The sequence below is a fragment of the Bacillus rossius genome, chromosome 3 (assembly GCF_032445375.1).
Source record: "Bacillus rossius redtenbacheri isolate Brsri chromosome 3, Brsri_v3, whole genome shotgun sequence".
Classification (NCBI taxonomy): Eukaryota; Metazoa; Arthropoda; class Insecta; order Phasmatodea; family Bacillidae; genus Bacillus; species Bacillus rossius.
The window spans coordinates 127,139,136-127,154,044 of NC_086332.1; the positions used below are offsets into that span (position 1 = coordinate 127,139,136).

The 14,909-nt window shown below is 35.3% G+C and overlaps 1 protein-coding gene across 1 annotated transcript in view; it reads right to left on the reverse strand.

Annotated features, from left to right (window-relative positions):
* Positions 1–14,909, reverse strand: part of LOC134531232 (C-terminal-binding protein) — a 445,126-nt gene that overhangs the window by 175,164 nt on the left and 255,053 nt on the right. The window contains exon 3 of the mRNA XM_063366907.1: positions 2,988–3,299. Within this exon, the coding sequence (XP_063222977.1) occupies positions 2,988–3,182 (195 nt within the window). The 5' untranslated portion in view covers positions 3,183–3,299. The remainder of the gene's footprint in view (positions 1–2,987; positions 3,300–14,909) is intronic.

Below are 14,909 nucleotides of genomic sequence, written 5' to 3' on the forward strand. Positions count from 1 at the left end.
GTGAGATGTAATTTGTAAATTGGGGAAACCTTGGGAATTACAAAAGGAGAGAGTGTGTATACATTATCACATTAACATAATATGCACAATACATATACACACATATAATACATATGCATACTCTTTAACTTGCATGAAAACCAAAATTTCAAAGTAAAATTGAAACCAACAATATGTACCTATAATTAATTATATGTAGGCTGCTTACCCTTCCTCAACTATATGTAACATATATTGACAAACTTCCTAAAATATTATTTGGCTGATTAAAGACAGTAGATCTGCTGGATCTTCATCAACTCAGCTTTGTCGAAAGTGTGGAGTCTTGCTGATTGTCCAAGTGGAGTAGGATTGCTTACTGCTAACAAAACATTTTGTAGTGGCACCGGACATTCATCCTTCTTCTTTCCAGATTCCTGTGGCCACTGAAACCCTTTAGCTGGACCATGGGGATGCATAAAAGACACTGTCATGTCGTTCAACTCTTTAGATATACCAGTGATCTGTCCCATCCACCAATTCTGATCGTATACACAAGCAACAAACTGGCCTACTTGGAAATCATTTATTGAATAATGTGTTTTAATCTGGTTAGATTGTACAACTATTTCTATTTTATCTTTAATTGTGCGTCCCATGTATGTCTCATTTTGATTCAGCCAGTAATGTTTAGATTGTATTCCAACAACTGGTTTTACAGTAGCCCATTCTTTTTCCTTAGATGACCTATACGTTTGAATTGTTTTACTTTCAAGAGCCAATAGAGTTATCTTTGGTACAAGGTTACCTACTTCAGCAACAAATGAAGCAGAATCTCTAATGGCATTAACACACTCTGCCCGAAGATTGAACTTAGTTGCAAAGTGTTTACACAAACCACCTATTGCATCACATGCACTTTTGCCATGCCCTGTAGCAGAAAAAATCCATGGATGTTTCTTCTGCATCTTCAGCAAGTTCCAGAAATTTCTTTTTATAAAAAGTAACACAGTTGCTACACAAAATATCATTTTTATTTACTGAAACAGATACACCCACAAACTTTTGAATATCATCTGCTAAATCATTCACCTTACACATCCTCACACATTTACTTTTATACACACTTTTTTTGTGCCTTTTAATGTAGTCCACACATTTAATTCTCTCCGTACTATGAAAGTCAGACATGATTTAGTTCACTAGCTGAACATCACCCATGAACACACACAACACAACTGTAACAGCAAAAGTTTGGGAATTCCCTTGTAGTCTTGTAGTTGATTCCCCCTATGGTCACCAGGGATTTCCCTCAAGCTACCAGGGATTCCCCTTACAGCAAGCGCCTGGGAATATTCAGATAGGGACTCCCCCTTCATATTTCCCAAGGTTTCCCCTCATACAAAACCAGTTACAAATTATCACATACTATTTAGATACCAACAAAACATTTATTAATTGAGCATGCACAACATACAAAAGGTAATGACATTATATTTTCAAAAAATTCTAGAAATGTTTACAGGCAAAAACACACTATCCAACAAAGTGCATGCTATTAATAAAGGTGAGGACTACAAAGTTACAAATTTTCAGATTTTTAAAATATGGGGTTTTTCAGTAATTTTCAATCAAAAATGGCACTTTTGTCAAATTTTGAAAATTTTAAAGTTAAATTTTAATAATTCCATGCATCATAGAATTAAAAACAATTTTTCCTGTAAAACTACTGTAATAGGTCTACATATTACCAGAATTACTTTTTATGAAAATTGATTATTCCACATAAAATTTTTTTTTTTGAAAATCCAAAAAAATCTAAATTTTTTGCCAAATTTTTTAGTTTCCCCCCCTTAAAGATATTGTCGTTGGGCTCATTGGAACTATTCCACTCTGTAGTTCACTATAATAGGTACAAAATAAAAAAAATCAACAAAATCAGTAAAATAGTTTTGAAATGCCGCTCATTTAAAAAACACCCCTTTTTCCACCTTTTTTGATTTTGAACCAACTTCAAAAGGCTATAACATGGGGAAAAAATTTTTTGGGACAAAATCCTTTTGGCATACTTCTTGTCTGCACTGGTTGTAACTGCTGTAATTTTTTAAAGCAAATCTGAGATGGTGACCTGACACATTATCTTGCTAACTGCCTGCATTGAGGTGGAATGGCTCTATTTTACTATTTTACTAATGGATTTCTATTTCACTAACGGATTTCTATTTTACTAATGGATTGGTTAATAGTTTGTCTACAAACAACTTCTTTATACCAGTGCAAAGACTATAACTTGGCTTGGATTCATAATTTTTTCCAATTTTTTTTAATTTCAGTTCACAGAGTTTTAAGATTAATCACTCTGAACTAAAGTAAGATGTCCATTTGCTAACACCCGTTACCATATTTTCCCTACTTTATTTTGCATTTGATATGCTAATAAACTGCTTCTACAGCAATACTTATATTCATTTAGCAAAGTGCTATCAACAAGTATGTTAAATGATTTCTTAATATGTTTTATTTAATATTGAATTTTTTTGTTGTCCGGATGTAACACCCATTACTATGGAATGCCTGTCCTTCTTTTATCTTGTTTGTGTTATAATTCCCAAGGAAAAATTTATCGTGCGTGATTCACGCGTACTTTTTTCATTTAATTGTCATTACTGATGGGTGTGATTTGAGGTTGGCAGATCTGCTCTGATGTCAAATCCATTTGAATTACATCTGACAGCATTCTGTCAAAGTTTAAACAAAATCAAATATGGTTAATCTGGAGCCAGTTTCAATATTCAATAAGTTAATGTTGGAATGACTCATAAACAACATTTTTCAAAAACGCTCCCAATTCGAGGTCCAATTAGAGAGAGCACAGTAATGAGTGCAACATTTAAGATCCAACATAATTGCCTATAAAACTCAAATTTCCACAAAATGGATTATAGAGCCTTTTAGAGGAGAGACTTGCCATGCAAGGAAAATGTTGGAAATGGAGTGTCAGGACGCACCTTCTCGTGGATCTCAGAGGTGGACTGCGCATCGCAGAAGGCGACCGTCGCCACGTCCTTCAGAATGGGCATCTCGATGGAGCAGTCTCTGCCGTCCAGCAGAGCCACCAGGGGGCGGGTTTGCATGGGACCATTGGCGATGGGACCCCGCAGATCCATGCGCGGGCGTTTCGGCAACATCTTCCGTTTGTCCATCGGGGCGGTCTCCGCAGCAGCGTACACGAGCACTATCGCTAGCGTCCTTTACGTCACCAGTCCTGTCGCAAGGCCCGGCAGACTCTCGGCTTCATCACGATGCTCAAGCCAGCCCACCTGCAACACCAACATGCCGCCTTGCAAGTCATTCAGGCTCTCTAACATCCAACATCATTTTTTGCTATCAACATCATATAAAACAAAAGCTAACCCTATTTTTATGAATACATATTATGTTTATATTAAGACTGTGCAGGATTATTGCCTGACATCGATCAGGGTCTATGCCCCCCCCCCCCCCCCACCCCCAACCCAGACTACTAAGTGATGCTGCTACTTCCGTGTCACTGAAAAAAGTATGACGTATTTCGGATTCATTCAGACACATTCTGATATAGGATCTTGGCGAGAGCTAAGTTTGTGTGTGGCATCATCACATTCAGTAATCTAGGCTGTTTCTTGATTTTCAAAGTTTTCCTTTGTATTATGATTGTGGATATTCGTAACTGCAAAATAGTTCAAAAGAGTTCTTCAGTACATTTTTGAAGTTTTTATATTAAAATGGTCAGTAAGTATTTCATAATGTATTAATGAATTATTTGGAAGTTCCAAAAGCTTGTCGTTTTCACTCCTTAAAATCCACTTGAAATATCTTAAAACTGACAACTATTTTCTTAAAATGTACTCCGTTTGTGCCACATACAATATTCCATTTTCACTTTTAAACACAAAGGACATTGTTACCTTGCAAAGTGCCTGCTGTTTAGAATCTCAATATCTGTGTCTCCCATTTAATTATTTGGATACATACTTTTGAATATAAAGAAAAATTGTTTATGAATGCAAGTAAATAAAGGCAGTATTCAATGTATTTTAAACAGTTTTATATACTTTATATTTTTAATTAATTCTAACTTAGGTGACTGTATAGGCTAGATTTTCCTCTGTTATCATTTTTTATTTCTGAACAAGAAAAGTTCGAACTTTGTTTTTCTTACACTGATCCACTTACAAAGTATTTTCTCTTTTTGGTAAATAAACGCACTATTTCACATAATAAGGTATTTTCATAGTGACCAATAAGCTATTTACATCTTAATATTGTAAAAATACTCATTTAGCTCCATTATTTATAATCACAAATCATTAATTATTAAGTTGATTTCTTAAGCACATTTAATGGTCGCATTCTAGATTTGTATTGAAACAGTTACCAATCAAATGTAACTAATGTGAAACAGACAAAAAGGGGAATACTTTGCTTTTATTAAAATTTACATTAAAAATTAACTTGGTTTTGGTCAAAACGTAGAAATAATTGTTGTAATTTATTTAAATTATTATTCAAAAAAATTTTAATGTGGAGATTTTTAATACAAACTAAAGGACTACATACTATGATAATTTTCATTTTAATAGTTTAAAACTTACATTGCATACTAGTCAATTTTTTTACACCGCATCTAACCGATAAATAATGTGAAACGAAAATACGCAACCTAACTGTTCTTGTATTTCACTATGATATAAATAAAAACACGTAACATTCATGTGTGACTCGCAACATGTTCCTCACATTCGGACAACCCGTTTATGCACATTTCTTATCCTAATCACAAATAAAATTATCAATTACAAATAAAGTTTGAATTAGTAGGTATTTAACTGTTAATAGTGAAATCATAACTTAAAGGAAGAGTACGACTGACCATACAAAATTTTTAAGAGCTAATTTACACATTTATCGCGTACAAAATTCCCCTATTTGAATATCCAATTGGCTGGCTTGGGGTTGCATTGTTCTCAAGGCAGAAGTAAGGTAATATCATTGAATATATATATAATGTAGAGAAGTCGCGAGCACAGATTAAATTTTCTGGCCGGTTTCGCAAAATAATTGTCGTAGTAGCAAGCTTTGTCACAGTGATTGCATCAATCGCTGGGTATCAACAGTGTACGCCACTAGCGGTCTTTGGCTGTACTACGTTAACCAGCCCAGTCATGCCGCCACCCTTCTCCACACCAGCCAACACCAGCCGGTTCAAATATCCCGGGAGCGCTTATCAGCACCGTTAGATGACCTTGAAGAGAATAATGCCTTACCTCTGCCTTGAGAACATTGCAACCCCAGGCCAACCACTGGTACAATTCAATGGCGGGAGTTTGTACGTGATAAATGTGAAAATTAGCTCCTAAAATTGTTGTATCGGGCCTACAGTCAGTATTCCTTTAAATTATGGTTTCACTATTAAGACTTATTCAAACTTTATTTCTAATTAATTTTTTATGATATAGGATAAGAAACGTGCATAAATGGGTTGTCCGAATGTGAGAAACAGTTAGCGAGTCACACATGAATGTTACGTTTTTTTTTATTATTATAGTGAAAGACAAGGACAGTTAGGTTGTGTATTTTTGTTTCACATTATTTATCACATTTCTGCTTTCAGTTTTGCAAAATTTCACCGATGTTAGCTTTAGTCTTTCATGGATCTTTCTTCGTGTTGGAAAACACTGTTCGAAGGAGATGATCGTCCTTCAAGTTTTTAGGCTTAATTTTTGTGGTAAAATGCAGTATAGAATTTTATTCACTTATTTTCGGCAAGATATCCAACCTCTTGTAATTTCCGTGGAACACGTAAGATTCTGCAGTGTACTTTTTAGCTGCATACGCAGCCAAATTGTGTCTGCAAAAAATCTCTTGCACAACTTGTAAAAGTGTGTTAACGGAAAATACAAAGGTAAGTCATCCACTGACATAAGGCATGCTACGCGTGCCTGGCCAGATAGCAAGGATCCTCCCTAACCCCCACCAGCCCCCTTCAAAACCTCACGCACCACCACACCACAATTCATCGTCAATTACCCTTTTAGCGGCCTGGGAATACTTCGGGATTAACGAAACCACGACGCGGAGTTGCATTAATAAACACTGCCTTTCTGGACTTTTCTGGAGTCTGGTCGGCCCAAGATGAGAGACTTGTCACAGTCGCCGTCGTGGGATCGAGAAGGGCGCCTTAGGTACTTAAGAAGCGACGACAGCCTCCGTGGGAGTTCCGAGCGAGTTCAAGAGTTCGGAAAGTTCCGCGAGTGAAGGTAAGTGCGACATCTGCGAAGAGGGTGAGAGAACCCCTCGAGAGTGGCGTGATGCGGAGTGACGGGACCGTGAGAGTTCGACTGAGTGGCGCAAGTCTGTTTGGAGAGGTGCAAGATGAGGGGCGAACCATTGACGAGCCTAGCTCCAGTGAAGAGTGGGAACTTAACAGACATTTAGTTACCTGCAAATAAACATTTTTAAGTGCGAGTGATTGGTGATCAGACATTTTTTAGTACAATTATTTGTTATTCATGTAAATATTAGTAATTAATAAAACTGTAATCTGCGAGGTTGTACCAGTCAGGGTGGCTAACCTCGATTCACAAAAAAGGAATTTGAAACAGGGATACCCAATAGCTAGCTGTGCACCAGTCTCTTAGGTAGGCCTGTGTGAGTCTTCCTCATTTATTAGACATGCCGAGCAACCACTGAACCCAAATCCAGAAAACATTTACTAAAGCAATGACGAAATAATTTAACAAATAAAAAAACAAGTCACAGAATAGCTGAAGAGTTCAGTGAATCAAAGCGTTTGGTAAAAATGACAAGATACCTAGTGAGAGATCAGGGAATTCTACCCGAGTTGGTAAAGAAAAAGGGTTTTGGCATTCAATCCGTAAATTCTATGAATGTGATGAATACAGTTGTCTTTGTCCCGGAAAAAAAACTGTTTATCTGTGAAAATAAATAACATGAAATGTCAAAAGCAGAAGAGGCTGGTGCTGTGAAATTTAAATTAATTGTTTGTGGAATTTAAAGATAAACATTAAAACTGTAAAATTAGAAGATCAAAATTCATAGAACTCAGAACTCAGTGGTGTGTCACAGCCAGATTGGGAACACAAAATGTTCGTGTTAGTACTAATCATCAGAATGTTAAGCTAATGGTGGATGGTGCAAAGCTTATGAAAGACTACAAAGACCTTCTTGAAATACTCATTTGTGATATGAATAGATATAACTGTATGATGGGCAAATGTGTTAAATGTCCAGGAAATGAAGACCTAGTATCTCTGTTTGATGAATTTGAAGAAAGAGATACCATTCCAGACAACTTAATTTTTCAACGATGGACCACAACAAATAGAGCTGAAATGATAACTGTTTTTGAGCAAAAGAAGAATTCTTTGAGTCCTTTATTAAAAAACTTGATTCACTTACAACTCATCATTTTACATCAAAGATTCAAAGTCAATACCTGAGAAAGAAGAACGAGAAACTTATGGAAACAGAGTGCATTGTTCTTGCAGACTTCGCAGAAAACTTTACGTTCGTTATCCAAGACGAGATTCAGAGCTACCACTGGGTAAATTGCCAAGTAACTGTTCAACCCTTCGTATATTATTACAAAGAAAATGATAAGCTTCTAACCCATTGTGTTTGTGTGATCAGTAATCATTTGGACCATAACCCAACAACAGTGCATATATTTCAATCTCATCTTATGAAATACTTAAAAGACACTGTTCATTGGGTTCAACCTATAATTTACTTCTCAGATGGATCATCAAGCCAGTATAAAAATAAAAAGAATTTTATGAATGCCTGTCACCATAAGAATGATTTCAGCCTTAGTGCAGAGTGGAATTTCTTCACATCACATGGAAAAAATGCCTGTGATGATGTTGGAGGAACAACATAAAGGGAAGTAACAAAGGCAAGTCTTCAAAGAACAGACAAGGATAAAATTCTTTCCCCTGAAGATATGTTTATGCACTGTACACAGACAATTAAAAGTTATTTATATGTGTGTGTTTGTGTGTTAAAGAAGAGAAAATTACTGCTCATCAAGAAGAGCTCAAAACTAGGTTTAACAACTGCCAACGGCTCCCAGGAACAAGGAAATTCAACCGCTTTGTTCCACTCACTGATATTATATTGAGATGCTATGCAACATCCAAACCAGAAGAGTTTCAACCAAGTCTGTCCCCACGAATCTTCGGAACAATGATATTTTGCCTGTGTGTATGATGAACAGTGTGGCTAGGAGCCATTGAGGAAGTTAATTTTGTGAACAATGACATTTATTGGAGTACTTAATTGTGTGCAAATTTCAGATTTTTAGATAACTGCCCACCATAGATAATAAGCTGTAAAATAAGCAAAACAATGAAAAAACTCATTTTTACAAGCTTGTAAAAAAAAGTAGTAAAGTCTCACACTCCAAATAATTTGTGTTTACACTACTATTACATAAGTACTTCCTAAAATATTTCAAGCCCAACACATACTGCCTTCATTCTGAAAATGTAAATTTTTGCAATTGTGAGGCAGAAGTTCAACCTTCAAAGTTGACAAGGTTAAGTGATTTTTAGAAAGATGGTTTATGATCAGAATTGAAGAGTATAATTCCAAAACTCGCTAAGTCCATTTTTGGCTAAACTGAGGTAATTGCAGTTCAATCGTCATCGAAAGTAGCCCAGTCCCTGTGTTATAGGGTTCGAAAGATGCAAGTATTTCTCAAAACTTGCTCAGTCCTTGGCACTGTCGTCCTGAAAACTCGCTCAGTCCAAAAACCCATCCAGTATGCCATCTGATGGTGGTAGTTGCGTCAGTAATATCATATTTACAAGTTATTATAACCATGTACCTACTTAAAATTATGGCATTTATCCTCAATAATAATAGTTGAATATATTTTTGTAGTTTTTGATATTAATCATTGATTTTAAAAATTTACACATATTATACTTTCACCTCATATTAACTCACTGATGTTATTTTATTAATACTGTACTATTTTTTATCATAACAAGCAGTAACAGAGCATGCTCGATAGGTGCATCACATTTTGGAACAAACCCACTTCGTTATTGTGTTTGTACGTATTTGGTTATGGCCCTGTATTCAACTTGTTTGGAACCTGTGCAATAACAGATTATACTAACACAGTAAGTATCCCTTATTAATAGCTTTGTGTGTAAATGTATACACTTAATGTAGTATTAACATAAATATTTTTTTGATGAAAATGCAGCTAAAAGTTTGCATTGTGTTTTGAACGTTGTTGTAGGTTATGTTTGTTAAATGGTTTTATTTATTTTCATTACAACTGTACACTTTTCACATCAGTTATTATGTTAAAATACAGCTATAAAAAGAAACATACTTTTCTCATGCTTCCAGATAACAATGGATGAAGTGTACAGTGTTCCAGTAGAGATTAGTGACAGAGGGAGGAAAAGGACGCACTTGGAAAACCACCCAGTAAATCGAAAACTACAAGATACACATACGAAGGGAAACATCCAAGTGTTAGCTGTAATCATGCTGATGGCAAACAAGGTTGCTATGCTGCAAGTTTATTGGAGGAAGATACACATTATTTCTGTAAGAAGATTTATTAACATGGATCAAAAACAATGCAAGACCGGTTTTTAATAACATTCATGCGTGTTAGTGATGCTAAGCGAAGCCGTAAAAGAAAAGAGAATTCTGTGAGGCGCAAGCCTATTCAAGAGGACTATTTTGCTCTAAAAAAAAGTGGTACACAAGTTAAAGTTTGTGCTAAGAGTTTTCGATCAATAACATGTACATCCAGGGACAGACTAGCCAGACTTGCAAGAGCGTACAAGACATGTGGTGTTGTGCCGAACGAATGTAGAGGAGGAATGGACAAGAATAGAAGAGAAAAACACCTGCGAATAACAGAGAGTATTATAAATCACATTAAGCAGTATAAATGCCGTGAGAGTCACTATGGTCAAACAAAGTCAATCAGACGCTGCCTGCCACCCGAGCTCAGTGTGAAAAAGATGTGGCACCAGTAGAAAGTGGACCAAAAAAATACATCTGACTTGTGCTCCTATAATAAATTTTTGAGAGTATTTGACACACGGTTCAATCTTGGTTTCGGTAACCCACGAACTGACATCTGTTCTTACTGTGAGGAACAAACAAAGAAACTCTCTTTGGCAAAAACTGAAGCTGATAAAAAAAAAACATTATTCTGAACAAAAGGATCCACAAACAAAAAGCAAAGAGGTTTTACCAAATGTTGAAGCATGATCCGCCTAGTACAGTCACTGTATCTTTTGACTGTCAACAAAATCAACCACTGCCAAAACTTTCTGTTTCAGACATATTTTACAGCAGACAAGTGTGGTTTTATAATCTAACAATGATGGTATACCATTGGCAGCAGAAGAAAGAAGATCACATAATGCTCTGTACATGGTTGGAAACACAGCATGGCAGAGGATCAAATGAAGTTGCATCTGCACTTGTACATTATCTACATCATTTGGAAGACAAGACACCTTCAAACGTGAAAGTGGTTCGCTTATTCAGTGACAGTGCTGCTTCACAAAAGAAAAACAGTATAGTTTTAGGCACTATTTGTGGTTACATGCATGCAACGTCAAGGTGGGAAAAAATTGAACATATTTTTCCAGTTTGTGGGCAGTTTTATGCCGCCTGACCGGGTTTTCGGACGAGTTGAAAAAATACTAAGAAGAAAAGAATCAATCACTAGTCCTCAGGAGTATAATGAGATTTTATCGCAGCATGGAATGGTTGCTCAGTGCAAGTAAAAGACTATAAATCAGGGGCGAAAAGTCGCTTTAAAGCTGTTCTACCATTCAAAATATTCCAACAAAAGGTCGTCACATATACTAAACATACATCTGGTGTGAAGGTAACTGTGCAGGCTTTATACGATTGGGGGGAGACTTCGTGCATAGTTTTCTAAAAAGGACAAAATTTTTCCGATTATCTTCAGAGTGCTGAGATTATTTCTCCTGCAAATCAAGTTTCCTCAGAGAAAGCAAAGGATGTTGAAGAACTACTTAAATTTTTTACGGTTCCAGAAGATACCCAAGATTTTTACTTACAACACCGTGTTATCAGCTATAAAAGAAGGCAGTATGACCCACAGCAAAAAAAAAAATGATAATGTTGAATTCTATGAAAATGAACCATAACAATAGATATGAACTTATTTGAGTATGTAATCCAGTATAATTTTTATGTAACTGACTGCTAATGTACATGTCAAAGAATTGAAATTGGTTTGAGTGATTGGGATATTATGTTTATTTGTCCTTTGATATTATCAAAAATATACTTTTGTTAAATATAACCAAACACTGCTTATATTAACAATTAGTATAATTGAAATCCAGAGGCATTGTAACATAATTTGTTGGAATTAATTTATCAATCAACATTTTATGTGAATAATATTTTTAACTCTAATAAAAACACTCAAAACTTGCTCAGTCATAGGACTGAGCTGGTTTTGGGATATATTTTTTATATTTATACAATTAATAAAACTGTACTGATCCACACGCACCTTATCAAAATTTTTCCAAATATAATAAGGATTACACCTGGTAATATCACAATGATGTGTTAAATAGTTGAAGGACAGCAACAAAAGTGAATTTTCCCACAAAGTAAAAAAATGGACTTAGCGAGTTTTGGAATTATACTCTTCAATTGTAGTATATAATGTGCTTAACACCTCAGATTATTTTTCATCATGCTATGACCTACCAAAGCTACGATATGGCAATGTACGTAAACCTTTGTAAATGTAAAAAATTGTTGCGCAATAACAACAAAATGGCTACCATAATCAAACCAGTGAGAATAAAAATTTTATTATGACAGTTTTAAAATGTCAATACATAATGTTAACAAGGTACAAAGTATCCAGTTTTTTAAAAAAATTTATGAAGCTACCAATAAATTTTTTTGCCACTTCATATGGATTGACCCTAATGTAAATATGTATTAGTAATCAACAAAATTGTAATAAAACTTAATTGGTCTATCCCTTAAGAACCAGTTCTCCCGAAATTAGTTTGTATTATTTTTTGGTGTCAGAAGTGGGATAGCTCTAATTAATTAATTTACGAATAGTTAATACAGAATTTGAAAATATATATAATTTAGAATTTTATTTTTAAAATTATTGTTAAGAACTATAGTTAATTTGAGTGTGGGTTTGATAAAGTTAGTGTTATGTTTTCAGTATAAGTTTAGGTTAGCTTGTAGGTTAAATTACACTATATATCATAGGACAATAGTGAGAGAGAGAGACTGGTTTTGTATGTGGACACAAAAGATGGCAGCCGACATAATAACTTTTTTGGCCAAGATAAATAATAAAATAGGGAGTAACCAAGACAAGATGGAAAAAATTAAAAATACCAAAAAGAGATGAAGAATGAAATGAAGAACTGCCAAGAACAGGTGAAGAATGCCATGAAGGCCGAGACAGAGTACATCACGAAAAACCAAGCAAAGATGCGAAAACGAAATAGTTGCTCCACAAGAATAAATTAAGAAGATTGACGAATCAAGCATTCAGTGCCAAAGTAAAGTACTGTGTTTGAAGCAGCACATAGTACAACAGAAACAACCACTTACCAGACAGGAGCAACAGCTAAATCAGCTCGAGTAGGCCCCCAAACAGATGTAGCAGCTGTAGCCAAGGAGTGCCATTGAAAGATTAAGGAAGCTAAACCTACTGCAAGCCGGAAGAGTTGCCTGAGGATGATAAGGTGTGGGGAACATTCAGCAGCCACTCAAAAATTTAGCCCCCCACTTTCCGCGGTCAATCGTGGAAAGTGTTCAGAAGACATTATGAGGCAGCTGCAGAAGTAAATGGTTAGGGTGAGGAAGAAAAGGCTACGGTACTCGTCTTGGCCCTGCGAGGATCTCCACTAGAGCTGCCGCAGACCATACCAGTTCCAGACCAGAAATACTAGAGAGTATTGGTAAAGACCCTCGAGCTGAGGTATGGCGACCGACACATGGGCGAGGTGTACAGAACAGCCCTGAAGACATGTCAGCGATCTTCTGAAACACTCCAAGAATTCGAAGTCGACATTGAGCGACTCGTGCACCTCGCCTACCAAGAAGCACCAACGGAGATCCGCCAGCAGCTAGCCACCAGTTACATAGCTGCCAACTTGTGAAAATGAAAAATAGTACAATTTTTAAAATATGGTTTTGTTTAACACTAAACAAAATAGGAAAATATTTACTAAAAATATTGTTTTCAATTAAACTAACCTTCTTCATCTGGGTGGTTTTTAAAAAAAAGTAGGTATTAATCATTCTGCCTTCTGCAGCATTTTGTACGTGGCAGCTTTAGCTTTCTTCAGTAACTGTTGTTGAAATTCTTGCTCATTACACTTCTTATCAGATTTCGCCAACAATTAATGTTCAGCACTTGGTGTGACATTGATGCTCTAAATATTGTCCTGTTCTTTTTAACACTGCTGAAAACCCTCTCACACTCAGCATTGCTGTGTGGTATGACTAATATTGAAAGCATTACATGTGCAACTCTACCATACTACTACCATCAACCAACTGAACACCACAAATAATACATACCCTCCGTTGATTCAAAAGGAATGCCATTATCTGTCTGCAACACAGAAAACTGTTCTTGAAGTAAGTCCAATGCTTCTTCAGGGGTTTCACTATCCTTAACAAGGAGAAATGTCGGAAACTTGACAAAACATTTTAGTGACGAAAATGAAGAACTCTCAATGTTCTTTAAATTAGCCACTTCTGCGTGCTTTAAAATGTCATTTTTTAAGGGAAACATCAGTACAATGTAATCACATGATAATGTAAAAAAACTTCTCACTGATGTGTAGAACTTTGCTTTGTCAGATGGTTCTAATAAATCCACTAGTTTGGATGTAGTACAACCCACAACAAGATCTTCATCTGTCTTCTGATTCGTTGCAATACTGTACTTGATATCTAGTATTGAAGTTGTTTTGATTAAAGTTGGCTTTAGAAATTTTAGAAGCAATTCTTTTAACATTTCAGTTAATAAGTCCTTTAAAACATGTATGTGAGGTGTTTGTGACTGCAAAATTATATTAGTCTTGTCAAACACTGGTATCACATTTGAGTCATTCCGTGTGAAATCATCGAATTTTAAAATTAATAGTTGCTTGACCATTTTAAAAATATTTAAAATTTTACCCAAGAAAGTCTTATCAGTAAATAGCTCAAAACTATTTTTAATTAATTTTTATCGGCCACCATTTTGAATCAGGGCTCGATTATCTTCGCTACTACGTGCAAAAATAAGGCCTCGTAGAGGTTTTGTTAAAAGTTTATTGTTGGCCTTGAGTAAAAGATAGAAGTTTCTTGTCTTTACTGATAAAAAGAGAACATTATAGGCTTACATAAAATGTATAAAAATATATTAAATACATTTGAAAAACATAAGAAAAATGACCTTGATATATGCCAAAATATTCAACATTTTCAGCAATTTTCATGACCTTATAAGGTGACCGTGTTGGAACCAAAAGACCAAATTTTCTGTGTAATAATTACGGCTAGAGTACTTTCCAGCTGTGTTCAGTTAAAGTAAAGGTTTTAAGCCCTTCCTCCTTTTTTTTAGCATCAAAATTTCCAAATTTCCAAATTTTGCTAATTTCAAGGTCAAATATATTAAAAGCTGGATAAAAATTTTCTGTTCATGCCAAAAAATACATCTATTAGTGATTATCAAAAAGTGCAAGTTTCATATTGTGGTTCAAACTGGTTTAAAAGTTAGAGTTATTTGAAACATGTGTTAAATTGCTATACACGTAAGTACTTATAATTCAACAGCTATTCATGTTTTCATATTATTTTTAAAAATG